Raw genomic sequence first — 18635 nt, 5'->3', positions numbered from 1 at the left:
TTAAGCAGCCTACCTAAGACAACCCAGTGAAACTGGAATTAGAATGATCCAATTTTTGAATCCTGGAATATCAGCTTAATTCACTGAGATGTGTTGTTCATTACTCTATTTTATAAGATGACTTTATACAAGTAACAGCCAATTGTTTTAAAGCTGACATCATTATATGTGGATAAATCCTATACAGAATAAATATTATGTAAAATATGTGACTTTAGCTACAAGAGTTTTATTTTTAATTTATTTATTGAGAGAGATGAATGGAGAAACACCGATTTGTTGTTCTACTTATTTATGCATCCACTGGTTGATTCTTTATGTGCCCTGGTTGGGGATTGAACCCAAAACCTTGGTTCAGCATCGGGATGCTGTTTCAACCAACTGGGGAGGGCACTTACAAGAGTTTTAATGATAAAATTCAGGATATCACAGAAATGATACTGTTTAGTCAGTTTCTTTATATCTTGTGTGAAATTATAATTAATCTTATTTTGATACAGTTTAACTATTCATACAAATGAAGCCACAAATATACTAAGAAAAATGGAAAACTTCATTCTCTAACATATCAGTCTTTTCCCTACAGAACTTGTATTAATGCCAACAAAAAGTCAAATATGTTAAGCAATAAACCACACACAAAAACAAGGGGAAGTTCAAAGAAGGTACATAAATAACCAGAAGCCTGTTCCTTTTCTGTTTAAGGTGCTTGCTACTTAAAAGTTGTGCTACATGTACTCCCTAAGAAACCTTCTGCAGCAATGTATCCATAAATTTAAAATTCTAAGTACTACACAGAAACAGGGGATCCAGTATAGTAGGGATTAAGCAAGTGGGATAGGTCCAAATAGCTTCCAAGAAGTGAGTTTCCAGTTATGTTGAAAAAGGATAAGATCGCCAAGTAAGAATCTGGGTAAAGACAGATGACTAGTTAGTGGCTGCCCCCTAGAGTTTGGAAGGATGGGAGAGATGACTGCTTAATAGTGGGTTTCTTTTTAGAAGAAAGAATGTTCTAAAATTGATTGTGGTGATGGTTGTATAACCAAGAATACTAAAATCCACCAAATTGTACTTTAAATGGGATAATTATATGGTATGTGAATTATATCAATAAAGTTGTTACAAAAACGAGAGAAAATCTGGGCAAAAATTCAAAAGTAGGAACTGATGAGTTACATGGTCTTTGCTGGTGCATGTGGGTGGGCTGCACTGGTAGAGAGATCAGGAGAGGTCATGGGGACAGTGATAAAGGCAGAAACAAAGCTGCCCGACAATTTGCTCATATTTCTTCTCAATCTCATACAGCCCTTGAATGTTTCACACCATGGGTTACACAGAATCAGTTAGGGACAATAAATGGAAGGGCAATTGGTTTGGCGTAAGGGGATGGGCAGAGCTTTTGAAGATATATGCTCAACTTGGATGTTAGAAAGAAAACTTTATTAACACAAGAGACCTGGAGTAGAGAAGCAGGAGAGGAAGTGGCTATTTGGCCTTCTAAATAAAGGGAGACCAAAATGGTACTGGCTACCAGGGTTGTCTCTAGGGTGGCCACACCCCCTAACCAAGCACTGTGGGCTTTTTAAAATTAAGGAGAAAAAGGGGCTATTAGCATTTATGCTTGCCTCAATAACGGTAATGAATACTATCCTGAGTTTACTGAACATTTACACATAGGCACTATCATAAGAGCTTTATGTGTATACATTTATTTAATCCTCTCAACAACCCTGCAAGTACTATCATCACTACTTAAAATGAGGAAATTAAGGGAGAGATTAAGCAACATGCCCAAAGTGGAGTTATTAAGTGATAGAACCAGGACTTGAACCCATGATCTGGCTCGTTTGTGCTATTAATCACTACAACCCTAACATAAAAATATTAGCACAGTAGTGTTTAAATTCCACAGTTCCAAATATCAGTCCAAGATGACTCCCTTCCTCTTCATTTACAAAAGGATTCTTAACTATCCTAGGAAAGCTGGGGTACTTGTATGCCAACTATAATTTGATAAAATATCAATTTTAAAAAATGTATCTGAAAAAAAAGTATGTGGTGAGTGGGGATCCTAACTTCATATGTAAAGGGTAACATATTCATTTTCTTTCTATGCAGTATCTTCATTTTGGCATATTTTAAAACTAACAAATTTTTTTTAAAATATATTTTATTGATTTTTTTACAGAGAGGAAGGGAGAGGGATAGAGAGTTAGAAACATCAATGAGAGAGAAACATCGATCGGCTGCCTCCTGCACACCTCCTACTGGGGATGTGCCCGCAACCAAGGTACATGCCCTTGACCGGAATCGAACCTGGGACCTTTCAGTCTGTAGGCCGACACTCTATCCACTGAGCCAAACCGGTTAGGGCAAAACTAACAAATTTTTAAAATAGTAATAAATTATATATTTATTACAAACGAAAAGAAATAGAATTTATATTGCATAATTACATTAGACTTTTTACTGAATCCCATTATCTAGCACTGGGGGAAAGAGAAATGGCTATGCTTTTTCTCCTAGTCAAGTTTGTAGCCACTTGGCTTAATATATCCCAAGAGGCCTTGCTCTAGATGTGGCTCTCCCACTGCCCTCATGGTATCCCCTTACTCATTTTCAGTCAACCCAAGTAGCCCAGGATGTGCAAAGGGGTCCATGAAAAAAAGAGCCCCATCTCAGTCTGGAAACTCATTCTAACAAAGGTAAAGAGATTCCAGACATTTTTTTTTGCTTGGAGCCCCATAATCCAAATTTGAAAAATGTGTTTGAAGAAGGTTAAGAAGCACTACCCCAGTGATCCTGCTACATATTAAATTGAAGAGCTACAGGCTCTTTGCTTAGCCTTCTAATATCCAGGGAAAATAATGCAGTGCTCAGAGAGAACACTTAGAAAACTCACAATCTCTTCCTCTTAGAGCAGCGGTTCTCAACCTTCCTAATGCCGCGACCTTCAATACAGTTCCTCATGTTGTGGTGACCCCCAACCATAAAATTATTTTCGTTGCTAATTCATAACTGTAATTTTGCTAGTTATGAATCATAATTTAAATATCTGGTATGCAGGATGTATTTTCTTTTTTTTTTTTTTAAATATATTTTATTGATTTTTTACAGAGAGGAAAGGAGAGAGATAGAGAGTTAGAAACATCGATGAGAGAGAAACATCGATCAGCTGCCTCCTGCACACCTCCCACTGGGGATGTGCCCGCAACCCAGGCACATGCCCTTGACTGGAATCGAACCTGGAACCCCTCAGTCCGCAGGCCGACGCTCTATCCACTGAGCCAAACCAGTTTCGGCCAGGATGTATTTTCATTGTTACAAATTGAACATAATTAAAGCATAGTGATTAATCACAAAAACAATATGTAATTATGTATGTGTTTTCCGATGGTCTTAGGTGACCACCGTGAAAGGGTCGTTCGCCACCCCCAAAGAGGTCGCGACCCACAGGTTGAGAACCGCTGTCTTAGGTCAAGTTCAACCTACTATAATGATATATGGCACCACCCAGATATCTTTTCTCATCTAAGTGTGAATAAATAGCAACTTTGCAAACTCTTGTATCACAGGAAAGAATACTCAATTAATGAAGAAAACAGAATAATGTTGCAAATCAAACCAAAGCAGTTCCATTTTTTAGAAATTATCTACTTTGAGAAGTTCAGATAATTTTATTTTACATTTTAAAAATACTTTTATTGATTTCAGAGGAAGAGGTAGATAGAAACATCAATGATGAAAGAGAATCATTGATTGGCTGCCTCCTGCACGCCTACTACTGGGGATTTAGTGGGCAACCCGGGCATGTGCCCTGACTGGTATCGAACTGTGACCTCCTGGTTCATAGGCTGATGCTCAACCACTGAGCCACCTTGGCTGGACAAAAGTTCAGACAATTTTAAAGTTGTTTTCCTGACTTCCTGTTTTCTCAGAAATGAAGAGCTTAAATAATTTTTAAAAACCAAAAAATTAAAAAAAAAATTCCCCCATTCTTTTCTAACTGTATAAATATACTGGCTTTAATATAAAATTACATGATAGAAGGGCCCATTTTTAAGGGCATTAAATTCTTCTTGTGGAAAAACAAGAAAGTGTCAGTATATCAGTGTTTAAAAAAAAGTCAGATTGAAAATCAGGCTCTTTCTAGAGAAGTTTCCCAATTGTTCAATTATAATTATTTCTTATAAGATATCCAACTGGAATACAGGATGGCTCTGTCCTACAGCAATCTAAAATACAACCTCTTAATATACATATAGAAAATATATGTCTTAACCAATTTGGAGGGAAAGCAAAATCCTGATTGTAAAATTTCTCAAATTATAATTTTTTCTCCCAAATTGGATTTGACAAGTGTGGAGGCTTCAGAGTCTCTTGGAGTGATGTTTACACCAATGATCCCTTTTGGGACCAGGCTGGAGGGCTGGCATTCCATTGGAAGGATGTGAGGCACCTGTTGCAACAGCAAGGAATTAATAAATAAGGACTCATACTTGCCACCTGAATAATTCTTTAACATTTGAATAGTCAGTACAGACCAAGATGATGGCTTGATTTTCCATTTGTGGGAAAATCATGCTTTAAGTCAAAAATTTCTGTTTGCAAAACCAAACCATCATATATTGTCAGAGACTGTAGAATTTATATTATGGTATCTTCTCAAAAGGATGAGAAAGAAACAGTTCTTCATAGGAGTTTTTTCTTGACCTTAAATGTCAATGATCACAAACACTTCTGGCTTCTCTTCAGTGTAGACCTGCATGGCTGAGTATGTTATTGCCTTGACTTCAGTTCCCTAAAGTTGGGATTAGAGAAAAGACAAATAAGAAACAAAGGACAATGGAATCAAAATCATTAATTCTAACAATAACTGGCAGAAAGTCAAAATTTTATTATGGAAAAGTAAAAACAATAATTACCAAATTGGTTTAATAGTATACATTGATCCAATAAAAAGAACAGTACACAGTAGCTAGAGCACTGAACTGGAGTTAGGAGATGCAACTCTAATCCTGGTTTGTTTCCACCTGGATATGGAAGCTGTCTGACCTCTCTGGGCATCAGCTTTTTTTACTTATCAAATTGGTTGAATCAAACAACACAAAGTCTTCCTACTGTTTGCTCAGGGCTCCTCAAAACTCCTCCTTGCAGTCTAACCTGGGCCCTAGGAACTCGGCCTATTCTCTTCTCATCTGCCAATACTCACTCTACGTCGTAGGGTCCTTCTCTCTGCACATGTTTCTGATAAATGACAACACCCTGCCCCAGTTTAGAGCCACAGGATTTGATATTCTCTTAGTTCCTTCTACAATAAGTCTTAAAAAAAAAAAGTGGAATATTTTGGAACATTTTCTATTTATTGATTTTTGAGAGAGAAACATCAATGGTTGTTTCACTCAATTATGCATTAATTGGTTGATAGCTGTATGTGCCCTGACCAGGGACTGAACCCAAAACTGAGCTACCCGGCCAGGGCCCTCTACAGTAATTCTAAATGTATCAGAGAATAGGGAACTGACATTTGCCAGCTCTATGGTACCAAAGAAATTTGAATATTTTAATGGATTTGAGTGGCACCCGAACCTCTGCTTTCCCCGCCCACTCTGCCATAATCCCCTCAGGAAACAACAACCTCAATCAAATTCAACTTTCTGCCTGTGGAAGCACCCACCATGCTGAATGGTATCACCTTTAAAGTCTGTCCACAATTCTCTAAAGGCCACCTGGCACTGACCAGTAACCCTACATTTACCACTAAATTCACCTTCTCACTCTGAGGCAACTGGAATTTCACATTTTCACCTCTAGCCTCCCTCCTTCATTCTCATTCTCTCTTAACTATGCTTTCTAGAGAACACAAGAGCAATCAATAAGAACTGACTCATCTTCCCCACATCCTCTACCATCCAACTCCCACCAGCCTTTCCTCCTGTTATAATGGCCAATCCCTGCTCTTATTAGAAGGCCAACTCTTCAGTACTCTATCCCACACTCCCCCACTCCCGCCCTTACCAACTGAAGGACTTTGCTCTGAAATCATTCTCTCCCTCTCCAGCATGATCAATTTTCCTCAATATACTAGATAATTTCCAATGTTCTCTGCCCACAAAGCTTAAAACATCTGGCCCTTTACAGGAAAATTTCGCCTGCTCTATTCCAATAGACTTAACTAATACAGAGTGAAGCCACACAGGTTGGCAAATACAGAATCTAGAGAAGCAGAAGTAGAAAGTCCTTTAGAGAACATCTAGGCCAAAACCTTTACAGAGGAAGAAATCAAAGCTTGAAAAGGCAAAGGGACTTACTTTTTTTTTTAACCACTGAGCTCACTGACCACAATAATCAATAACAAACCTGCCCCTAGAACAGCCGTGGGCAAAACTACGGCCCACGGGCCGAATGAATAAAACTAAAAAAAAAAAAAAAAAAAAAAAAAAAAAAGACCGTACCCTTTTATGTAATGATGTTTACTTTGATTTTATATTAGTTCACACAAACACTCCATCCATGCTTTTGTTTCGGCCCTCCGGTCCAGTTTAAGAACCCATTGTGGCCCTTGAGTCAAAAAGTTTGCCCACCCCTGCCCTAGAACCTAAGTGCTGACTCTTATTTTTTTTCCGGTTAATCCTCACCTGAAGATATTTTTTCCATTGATTTTTAAAGAGTGGAAGGGAGCAAAGGGGGGGCGGGGGGAGAGAGAGAGAGGAAGAGGGGGAGGAGGAGGGGGGAGAGGGGAGGGGAAGGAGGAGGACGACGACGAGGGGGGGGGCAGGGGGGCGGGTATTGACATGAGAGATACAGCAATTGGTTGCCTCCTGCATGGCCCGACTGGGGCTGTGGGATCAAACTCAGACATGTGCCCTTGACCGGGAATCGAACTCCAGACCCTTTGGTATGGGCCATCACTCTAACCACTAAACATCACTGGCCAGGGCACAAGTGCTAACCTTTAACCCATCAAATTAGATGTGTGAAATCAGTGTTTTAACATAATATGTCCAGATAGGTCAAAGACAGCTGAGAAAAACTTACCACTTTACATCAATTTATTAGAATTCATTGAAGTTTACTACCACATACACCAAATTTTATGGTAAGAAAGTATAAAATGTTTTAGTGGCTGGATTAAAAACATACCTGAGGATGCTTGGACAATGAGAATTCTTCCCCCCACCTTGAAAAAGGAAAATTAAAACATGATTAAAATTACCCAAACTTAATATTTGTTCTCTCTTTACATATTTTAAAATAATCCTTACAAATATAGTTAAGATACTAGAAAGCCAAGAGATGGAAGGAGTATAAATTTCAGTTTGGTTGCTAGCAGATACAGCTACTGAGGGACTTATGTGCAACAGCCATTTCAACAAAGTCGGTAATTAAACTAAAAAAAATGCCCTAGTATAGTGTACATAGGCAGACTCTCAACAAACACTCTGTAGTTAATCCAAAATTTTCACTGTACTCAAGGCTAAAAAGTAATGAAATATCATCCCCCCCCTTGGGAAAGCAAAATAAAGATAACATATTCTATAAGACAGTCTGGATTTGGTTTGTGTGGTTTTTTTTGTTTGTATGTTTTTTAATATATATTTTATTGATTTTTTACAGAGAGGAAGGGAGAGGGATAGTTAGAAACATCAATGAGAGAGAAACATCGATCAGCTGCCTCCTGCACACCCCCCACTGGGGATGTGCCCCCAACCAAGGCACATGCCTTTGACTGGAATCGAACCTGGGACCCTCCAGTCCGCAGACCGACGCTCTATCCACTGAGCCAAACCAGTCAGGGCTGGTTTGTGTTTTATAATTAAAAAAAAAAAAATCCATGGCCTGTAGATAGAAGGCCCTACAAAGGTACTCTCCTAGAACTCGACTAGAAGTATTCTCTCTCCCTTCCACACTAATGTGTCTGAAGATCCCAGTAACAGAAGCAGCAATAGTAGCAGAAAGAGTTAAGTTTTAAAACTCTGTTCAACCATTTATTAGCTAAGTACCCTGGACAAGTCTATTTCCTCACCCTAAAAAAAGAGGTATTAAGTCCAGCTGGTGTGGCTCAGTGGTTGAGCATCGACCCATGAACCAAGAGGTCATTGGTTCAATTCCCAGTCAGGGCACATGCCCAGGTTGCAGGGTAGATCCCCAAGAAGGGATGTGCAGGAGGCAGCTGATGGATGTTTCTCATCGATGTTTCTATCCCTCTCCCTTCCTCTCTCTCTAAAATCAATAAAAACATATTTTAAAAAAGAGGAGTTAATAAAAGACTTCACTTTACAAAAAGAAACATAAAAATAAAATTCAACATGAAATGGAAAAGATAGGCTTTATATAAAAAAGATATTGAGTGACTGAAGAAACTTGGGAAACACCAAGGCAATTAAAGTGACCTCATCAAGAGTTCACAAAATCTGGAGGAAAAGAATAATTTTATAAAAGAAACTGGTTTGAATGGAGTACAGGTGTGAGGATCTGAGAAAAGACAAACCAGTTTCCCATCACCAAGCTAGGCTTTATGCAAATATCTGTGCCAACTAGCAATTATATACTTTTTATGCTAAAAATCAACAAATTGGCCTGGCCAGTGTGGCTCAGTGATTGGGTGTCAATCCATGAACCAGGTTCGGTTCCTGGGCAGGGCATATGCCCGGGTTGCAGGCTCGATCCCCATTAGGGGGCTGTGCAGAAGGCAGCCGATCAATGACTCTCTGTCATCCTTGATGTTTCTATCCCTCTCTCCCTCTCCATTTCTCTCTCTGAAATCAATTTAAGAAATAATAGTTATAAAATAAAGGCCATGTGCAGGGGATTAAAGTTTTTTAAAAAATCAACAAATTGGGCCCAGCCAAAGTGCTTAGGTGGTTGAGCATTGTCCTATGCATTGAAAGGTTGCTGGTTCGATACTCAGTCAGGGCACAGACCTGGTTTGGGGGTTTGATCCTTGGTTGGGGGGTGTACAGAGGCGATGGATGTTTCTCTCTCATGATGCTGTTTCTCTCTCTCTCTCTCCCTCCTCCCCTACCTCTCTCTAAGCATGTCCTTGGATGAGGATTAAAAAAAAAAAAAAATCAACAAATAGGGAATCAGGCTTAACAACTCAAATCAAGTTTGTTCTGACAAGTTTCGGCCTCCAAAGTTCTCCCTCCTAAGTCTCTAACAAAGCTTAACTAATTGAAAAGCCTGTACCTACTGGGATGCAATTGGTCCTCTGACTTTTCTATCTGTTAAGTTCAGTGAAGAATATAACTTAACATCTTTCATGACCTGCTAGTTAAATTTTCAAACTTACCCAATTGACCGTAACTTGAAATTTACTTGATCAAGACTAAGTACTTTTACTTCCTAAAGAGAAAAAAAATTTTAATGTTTTAAAATGAGCATTACAGACCATCTGCCAAACACACTTCTAAGTTATCACCTCTTCTAGATAAAACAGCATACAACTTCTATGATGCGAAGAAAATTAAAACATTAATATAGAATGATAAACTAAATATATTTCACAGAGATAATGTTTTATTCTTACACTAGGGGCCTGGTGCACGAAATTCGTGCACTGGGTATATATATATATATATATGTGTGTGTGTGTGTGTGTGTGTGTGTGTGTGTGTGTGTGTGTGTGTGAAGTGTCCCTCAGCCCAGCCTGCCCCCTCTCACATACTGGGAGTCCTCAGGCGTTGACCCCCACCACCCTCCAATCGCAGGATCGGCCCCTTGCCAAGGCCTGACGCCTCTGACAGAGGCATCAGGCCTGGGCAGGGGACCCTCATTTCCCCCCATCACTGGTTCTGCCCTCAGCCCAGGCCTGATGCCTCTGGCCCAGGCGTCAGGCCTCGGCAGGGGACCCCAGACCCCTCCAATTGCTGGCTCTGCCCCTTGCCTCGGCCAGAGGCGTAGACCCCCATCACCTTCCGATCGCCTGATCGACCCCTTGCCCAGGCCTGACGCCTCCGCCAGAAGTGTCAGGCTTGGACAGGGGACCCCCATCTCCCCCCAATCACTGGCTCTGGCCCCCGCCCAGGCCTGAGGCCTCTGGCCCAGGAATCATGCCTGGGCAGGGGACCCCCATCTCCCTCTGATCGCTTGCTCCACCCCCCGCCCAAGCCTGACACCTCTGACCCAGGCTTCAGGCCTGGGCAAGGGGACCATCATATCCCCCCAATCCCCAGCTCCACCCCCCACCCAGGCCTGATGCCTCGGCCAGAGGAGTTGACCCTCATCACCCTCCGATCACCAATCACCGGATTGGCCCCTTGACCAGGCCTGAGGCCTCCGGCAGAGGTGTCAGGCCTGGGCAGGGGACCCCCATCTCCCCGCGGTTGCAGACTCCGCCCCTGCCCAGGCCTAACGCCTCTGGCCTAGGCTTCCGGCCCGGGCAGCGGGGACCCGCAGTGGCAGCGGGGGGGGGGGCGCCGCGATCGCGCGGGCTCTGCCCCTGCCCCTGCAGGATGCTTCTGGCTGAGGCGTCCGGCTCGGGCAGCGGGGACCCGCAGCTGCAGCAGCCCCGCGATCATGGGCTCCGCTTTAGGCCCAGGCAAGGGACCCCTAGCTCCTGGGACTGCCAGCTTCGACCGTGCCCAGCTCCCATCGCTGGCTCCACCCCTACTTCCTGCTATCACTGGCCAGGGCGGCAAAGGCGCCTGATTCTCCGATCATGGCTGGGGGGCAGGGCAAAGGCGGCCCTGGGGCCGCCTTTGCCCTGCCCCCCAGCTCTTAGCTCCCCCCTGGGTTTCCGATCACTGTCAGTGGCAGGGGGCTTCTTCCTGCTTTCCCTTTCGCCTCCCTGCATTGTGCCTACATATGCAAATTAACCGCCATCTTGTTGGCAGTTAATTTGCATATAGCCCTGATTAGCCAATGAAAAGGGTAGCGTTGTACGCCAATTACCATTTTTCTCTCTTATTAGTGTAGATATTCAAGGGAGGCATTCTTGAAAATGGACAATCTAAAAACTTGAGTCTAAAGAATTCTTCTGTAAGATAGAGGATGACATAAGATTTCAATCACTCTCAGTCTATATTTTTAAACTTTATTGAGGTATAATTGAAGCACTCTTAGCCTATTTTTATGTAATATTGTAGGCATCTGAACTCTGTAAAACGAATGACCCAGTTGGAAGGGTATACATAGTGAAGCTGGTAAGGGAGAGAATGAAGGGATTATGGAAGCAAGGAGGGGCCATGTGCACTAGATAATGACGATGCTGGAGAGGTGTTCCCTTCTAGAGATTGATGGCTACAAGCAATTTCAATCTGGCCTTTCCTTTTTCAAATTAAGGAAAACTAAAAGCACCAATTTTTAAACTTAAGCCAACATGGCAGAGCTACTAAATTTCAAATGGGGCAAAAAGAACATATAAATGGACATAAATATAGCTCAAACTTGGGAAACATAAAAAGTGTCAATAAAGATAGTAGGTACATTCTTATCACACAATCCCGATTAGTGACATATATAGTAAGAGATCAGCCCAGCTGGTGTGACTCAGTGGTTGAGTAACGACCCATGAACCAAGAGGTAACGGGTTCAATTCCTAGTCAGGGGATATGCTTGCACTGTGGGTGTGATCCCCAGTAGGGGTTGTGTAGGAGGCAGCCAATCGATGTTTTCTACCTCTTTCTCTCTCTCTCAAAAATCAATAAAAACATTTATAAATAAATACATACAAATGGCATATACATAGGCAAACTCAGGTTAACCAAGAAGAGCCTATGGCCATTATAATCTCTGCAAATCAATATCATCAATACATGGCATGGTTTTACATCACATGTCCTACTTTAAATAACTTGTTCCATTTTAAAATATGAACTAAGAACCCATTTGCTCAGTTAAAAATGAAAACTCCTTGCTTACCCGGGGTATGAAGAACTCATCAGCACTGAACTTATAAAGCCACTCATCCAAAAAGTGAAACAGAAGAGACTGCAAATCATCTCCTACACAGAATCAAAGAGAAACATAATAATAGGATGCTTAATAATTCTCATCTCCAATAACTTGTTCAAATTTAAAAGTGATGAATTTTTTAGGCAAATTGAGAGAGGAAGAACAGGCTCATAATCAATTTGTTGTTCTTAGTGTGAAAATATTCTGAAATTATGTAGAATACTGCACACTTGTATAACAATTTCTTCCTTGTAAATAAACTGCTTACCTTGTGTTTCTACTTCTATTGCTTGGAGGGGCTCCACCGTGTCAGTATCTGTCATGTAACCAAACATGGCCATTGCACATTGCTCGAAAGCTTCCTCCAGAGTATCTCCCCATGCATGTAACCTAAAGAAATACATTCATGCCCTGAGTAATATAATCCACTGCAAGAAACAAAACCTGACAGCAAAGTCAAAATAAAATCAATATGAATAATACAAAACCAAAGGCCTCAAATGAACTTAATAGCACTGAAACTGGATGCTAGTAAACCACCATTTTCACTTTCAAAAGTAACCAAGAGAAAAATTATAACTGGGGACAAGATGAAAACATCAGCCTTCTTGCTCTGGCAGGTTGTACGGTGGTTAGAGCGTCGAGCATCAACCTGCAGCCTGAAAGGTCTCGGGTCAAGGGCATGTACTAGGTTGCAGATTCTCCAGCCCCAGTAAGGGCACTTGCTGTGCAGGCAACCAATCAATGTGTCTCCCTCAGGCTGATGTTTCCATCCCTCCCCCTCCTCCCTCCCTCCCACTTTCTCTAGAAATAAATAGAAAAAATATCCGTGGGTGAGGATTAAAAACAAAACATCAGCTTTTTTATTTAAGCACATGGTTTCAAAAGCATAAACTCCAGCTATACTCACTGGACATCTGCTGTATGATCCAAATCTGAGGAAGAGAATGAAAAACACTTGTAAGTAACTAAACTTTACCTGCTAATCACAAGAAAAGAACTCTAATTCATTATTAAGAACATCAACCTTGAAGAGAGAAAATGTGGGCAGATCACACCTTTTGCTATCTATTTACACAAAAGTTAATTGCTTTAATAAGGGTTATTTTTTTTAAAAAATATATCTTTATTGATTTCAGAGAGGAAGGAAGAGGGAAAGAGAGAGAAACATCAATGATGAGAGAGAATCATGGATTGGCAGCCTCCTGCACGCCCCCTACTGGGGATCAAGCCCACAACCCGGGCATGTGCCCTTGACCAGAATCAAACCTGGGACCCTTCAGTCCGCAGGCTGACGCTCCATCCAATGAGCCAAACCAGCCAGGGCAAGGGGTTATTTTTTAAATTTCTTCTAAGCATTTACAGTTGTTATTCTGTTAATATGAATTAAATAAATAGCTAAAGAACTAATAGCAAGCTCCCACTGGATCTGTTGTCTCAACATTTCAATCTATTCTTCATTCATATTATGACTTCCATCAATTCTTCCCACTTAGGATCACAAATATATGGGGTAGAAGAAGTCTTGGAGATCATTTAATATATAATTCCTTCACTACAAGAAAACCCCCAAAATCTAGAGATTGCGTGACTTTTTCAGGACTACACTGTTGATTAGAGGTAGAGTTGGGACTAGAATTGAGATTTTCTGACTTCCAATTTAGTGCTGCTTAAACCATAACACCATCTTCCAGTGGCACTCAAGGTTCAAACTCATCTCTAATTCACTCAGAAACATTACTGAGGACTTAATATGTTTCAGGCACCAAGGAGCTCATGACCAGCAAAGATGACAAGTTAAAAGAAAATGACTAGTATTAACCCTAGAGAAATGAAGCATGTATTCACAAAACAACATGAGAATATTCACAGCAATTTTATTCCCTCAAATTAAAAACCCAATGTCTATCAAGAGAACAAATAAAACAGAGGAATACAATGCAGTTCTACTCGGCCGGTTTGGCTTAGCCTTAGTGGATAGTGTTGGCCCTCAGACTGAAGGGTCCTGGGTTCGATTCCAGTCAAGGGCATGTACCTTGGTTGCAGCTTTCCCGGCCCTGGATGGATGCGTGCAGGAGGCAACCAATCAATGTGTCTCTCACATCAGTGTTTCTCCCTGTCTCCCTTCTCCCTTCAAATCAATGGAAAAATATCCTTGGGTGAGGATTAAAAACAACAACAACAAAAAGTGTGAACTACTAATACTATATTAACAGGAACCTCAAAAATGTTAAGTAAAAACTGCAGAACTCTCAGCACCTAACAACTCCATTTACACTCTGCACTAAGAGACCTGGCCAAACTTGAGTATGGCTTCTAGCAGCATAAAGTCACCCAACTTCCTAAAATTATACACTTTACCCCTACCCATACCCCCATTACAATGTCTACTTGAGAGGAAAGACAGTCTGAAGAATTTACTGTTTGTTCTAGCCAACACCTGACCATAGGCCCTTGAACTCTGCTGCTTAGAGCATTTACTAAAATGAGCTTACGTTATGAATATTTATCTTTTAAAGCTCAGAAGTGTCTTTCTCAAGGACTCCAGTCATTCCTTTGAAATGTAATCACCAAGAAGGACTCTGTCTCTGTGGGAGGATAGAATCCTAACTTTGACAACTGCCAGCAAGCAAACACTGCTGGCCTAATCGAGTTTACACTGACCCAACCTTTTGTAATTTTTTCACTTCTGTCTCTACTCAGCTCTCCCCTCTTTCTCCTCCCTTGTTCTCCCTTTAAAAGGCCCAATCAGCTCTGCACAAATTAGAATGGAGCTCAGATCTTTCTCCTACTGCCAGTAGTTACTAAATAATATCCATTCATCACTTTAACGTCTGGCTTTGTTTATCTTTAATACTGAGTGAATAAGCCAGACATAAAGACTCTATACTGAGATTCCACTTATATGAGATGCTAAAACAGGCAATATTAAACTACGATGACAGATATCAGAACAGTGTCTACATCAAGGTGTGGAAGGGCCTAGGGTACTCACTGGAAAGAAGCAAAAGGGAACTTTCTAGAGCAGCCGTGGGCAAACTACGGCCCGTTTGAAATGAATAAAACTAAAAAAAAAAAAGACCGTACCCTTTTATGTAATGATGTTTACTTTGAATTTATATTAGTTCACACAAACACTCCATCCATGCTTTTGTTCCGGCCCTCCGGTCCAGTTTAAGAACCCATTGTGGCCCTCGAGTCAAAAAGTTTGCCCACCCCTGTTCTAGAGTGATGGAAATGTTCTAGAACTTGATTGGGGTGTTGGTTACACAGTGTATCTGAGTATCAAAACTCAATGGGCTTTATTCTACTTAAGAGCTCAGCATTTTTACTATATGTAAAGTATACCTCAATTAAAAAAACACACAGTTTTTTAAACAGATAGACTGCTATAGGGCAGTGTTTCTCAAATTTTTTGGTCTCAGGACCCTTTACTCCCTTAAAAATTATTGAGGACCTCAAAAAGCTTTTGTTTATGAGTTGTACCTGGTAATATTAACCCCACTAGAAATTTTAACTGAAGAAAAATTTTAAGTACTTAAAAAATTTAAAAATAACAGCAGACAGATCTGGAAGCTGAGAGCACAGAGTGAAGGTCATTCCGTGGAGCAGACAGGTGACATTCGGGAATGTGGCCACAGAGTTCACTAAGGAGTAGTGAGAATGCCGGCACCAGCTCAGAGGGACTTGCACAGGCATCTGATGTTGGAAAATCACATTCCTGCTCTCCCTGGATGAGGAGCTCCTAGGCACAGAGTCCAAGAACCATTCCAACTCACATCCCCCTAAGTGGCATTATCAGAAACAGAACCTGTTTTCTAGCTGCAAAGACAAGCCTCTTAACCATGATGCTATATGAAGAAAGGTATTCAGTTTCATACTTAAGTCCTCAACATCTGGACTTATTGTTGCTGATGTCCTTTGCCATTTTAAATGGTTTTATCCTAATAATTGTGACTGTGGCAATTCATAATTATGTCTATAAATTTACTTTATATGCCAATATTACCTATGACTAAATACTTAAGAGATGCAAATAAGATGAAAATGCACTGACTACCATACAATTATGTAAGAAAGATTATCCAAGACTAAGTGTTGCGTTTATAGGGGCCAGAATGGCTCAATATTCTGATGTTCACAGAAGATGCATTTATCCTCACCCCAGGAACAAGTGTACAATAGTAGTAACCACTGAAATCTTTGTACCATAATATGGTGGACTAATCTATGAGTTTCGAATTATATACAAGAGAATAAAACACTGTAAGCTAGAGGCCAAATTATTGATTATCCTATATAATAAAAGGCTAATATTCAAATTGTCCCCTCGACTGGGAGTTCAACCAGGGGGGGGCCCAAGGCCCCTCCCCCTGGTCGCCCCTCCATTGCCCCCCACCCCGATGGGGGGTAGAGCCAAGGCCCCTTCTCCCCTACCCCCCTGCCAGCCTGGCCCAATCGGCCTGGGATGGGCCAGCCGGACCCCACTCAGGCCTCTAGCATATGATATAGTTGATTAACAATGAAGGATTACATGACAAAAAATTAAAAAAACAGGTGTATTCTATTTAACATAAATTGCATATTTTATGAAAAATAAAACTATGTTTTCAAAATACTTAGTGAGAAAAGTATCACTATTTTGAATTTTTGCAAATATTTTTAATGACTGACTTTCAATGTGTTGATTTAGGTGGAGAACACAAAATCCAACCTCATAAATATGCAGGCATAAAAGGAGGAATATTTAATAGCTTTTCAAAAACTCTATGTAGTCTTCCTTGATGTTACATCAAAACTAGAAAAGGCCCAGCCTGTGTGGCTCAGTGGTTGAGCCTCCACCCATGAATCAGGAGGTCACAGTTCAATTGTGGGTCAGGGCAGGTGCCTGGGTTGCGGGATACCCTGAAGGGGGCGTGCAGGAGGAAGCCCGCTGTTGGTTCTCACCTTGATGTTTCTCTCTCTCCCTTCCTCTCTCTGAAATCAATACAAAAATATTAAAAAATAAACTAGAAACGTGGTAGTTTTTTAAAGGTTGGTTTACAATGTCAAATCTGAGGCTATAACAATGAACTCTTACTCTGTCTTGTGCGTTAATAAAGTCTGTAGCTACTGGGAAACTGTCCCGGTCGTGATGGCAGATACAAGTTTTCCAAAATTTTAATTGCACTTGGAAGCTTGAATTTTACCATTGCCAACAAACACTGTGTAATTTTCCTTGATGGAATGAATCACTTTATTTTCAAAGAAAACACCTGCCCAAATACTCAGGTCTGAATAACAATGGTACTGATGGGGGAAATAAGACATTTTGGGGGGGCTAGCAACCTGAATCTGTGCCAGTAACCTAATGTACATTCTCGACAGCCTATACTGAAGTCACTGCCCCTTTCCACAATCTGGTCTAGCAAGACCTGTTTTCCTACTTACTCCCAATGTACAGAGGGGGGCCATAAACAGACTGTAACAGCTTAGCTACAGGGGAGGCCACCCACACCATCTAACTCCCCATTCTGACTGACTCGGGGGGCTGTGCAAGCCCGCCACAAAAGCCTGGCGGCTAGGAAACAGAGAGAAAACAAAGAAACCGAAGGGCATACAGAGGAAGCTTCCTCCACTCTGGCTTACCCGGGGTTGGGAGGACTGACCCCGAGGCACTGTCCTAGTGCATGTGAGACATCGGAGAATACAGGGGTTTACCCCGGACCTCCAAGTCCTCCTGTGTGCTTTCCGGTCGCCTGGTAAGTTCTGCAGCAGTATGTCTTTCCGTCACACTCTTTTGAGAAAAAATGTTGTTCTGTGAAAAAAAAAGTTCTCTGACCTGGCCACCCTCTACCGCACTGTTGGGAGATACAAGGGGGCGACACATCCACGCAAACGCTTGAAACTACGGTTATCTTTAGAAGACACTAGAATCCCCACAGGACAAATGGGATGAGGCACACGCAGAGGAAGTTCAGGAGACTGTAAAAGCGGGAGCCCGGGTTCCCCGATGCTCAGACTCCGCGAACAAGTACAAATGAGACCACAACACAGGCGACAGGGGATCGGTCCTGAGGCGGAAGTGGTGAGCGAGCCAGAGGCAGGAGAGCAGGCGGAAGAAGCGAGCCTCATACTCACACTCGTACTTCCGATTGACCGGAGGATACTTGGCCTTGGTCGCCTTCTGCTTCGCATTCAAATTGTAGTCCCGAATATCTTCCTCTTCCTGCGCCATGACTGCAGCCTCGGACATTCCACTTCCGCCTTTCATCAGCAGGACTTCGGTCCTGATTTATAACTTCCGCTCTAGACTCCGCCCCTTTGGCACGCACTCTTAAAGCACCAGGAGTTCTCAGGGACTTGCTTTATCCTAAGGCTTCCGATTTAGGCCTCGTCCTTCGGAGCACATCTTTCAAAAAGTCAAGGCCCCGTTTTCTGGGCTTGCGCCATTCATGGTTCTAAGAACTAAGGAAACAACTAAAGTGGAGGACCTGCGGAGTAAGGGATCCTTGAATTAGACACTTCTAGGTCTCAGTGATAGAAGCCTTTTATTGCTACCGCGGTTGGTAACTACTAGACCGGAAAGAACCCGAGGTTTCTCATCTGAGTACTTTGAAGGAGTCGTTAGCTTAACAGCCTTCAAGAAAATGGCTGCCCCCGGGAGAGTGCGGACTGAACCGCTCACGTGACCTTGACGGGAGGGGGAGAGGGGGAGCACACTCCCACCAGCCCTGCGCGCGCGCAATCGAAGGAAGTCG

General features: G+C 41.8%; 1 protein-coding gene across 2 annotated transcripts; it reads right to left on the bottom strand.

Moving 5' to 3' along the window:
* Positions 1-3113: 3113 nt before the first annotated feature.
* ZBTB8OS (zinc finger and BTB domain containing 8 opposite strand) lies at positions 3114-18540 on the bottom strand (the record flags this gene model as incomplete). Of its 2 annotated transcripts, XM_081088073.1 has the most annotated exons (8): positions 3114-4459; positions 4714-4801; positions 7144-7180; positions 9293-9345; positions 11863-11945; positions 12164-12285; positions 12806-12830; positions 18016-18148. In XM_081088073.1, the coding sequence occupies 7 exons, from the start codon at positions 18146-18148 to the stop codon at positions 4715-4717; spliced, it is 540 nt and encodes a 179-aa protein (XP_080944199.1). In that variant the 3' UTR covers positions 3114-4459; position 4714. The 2 variants fall into 2 exon arrangements, with proteins under 2 accessions (XP_080944199.1, XP_080944200.1); XM_081088074.1 differs by lacking the exon at positions 3114-4459 and having other exon boundaries at positions 4500-4801; positions 18016-18540.
* Positions 18541-18635: the final 95 nt, after the last annotated feature.

Source organism: Myotis nattereri, assembly GCF_964212035.1.
Source record: "Myotis nattereri genome assembly, chromosome: 3".
NCBI lineage: Eukaryota > Metazoa > Chordata > Mammalia > Chiroptera > Vespertilionidae > Myotis > Myotis nattereri.
The sequence above is the reverse complement of the archived record's forward strand: the minus strand, read 5'-3'. Positions and strand labels throughout refer to the sequence as shown.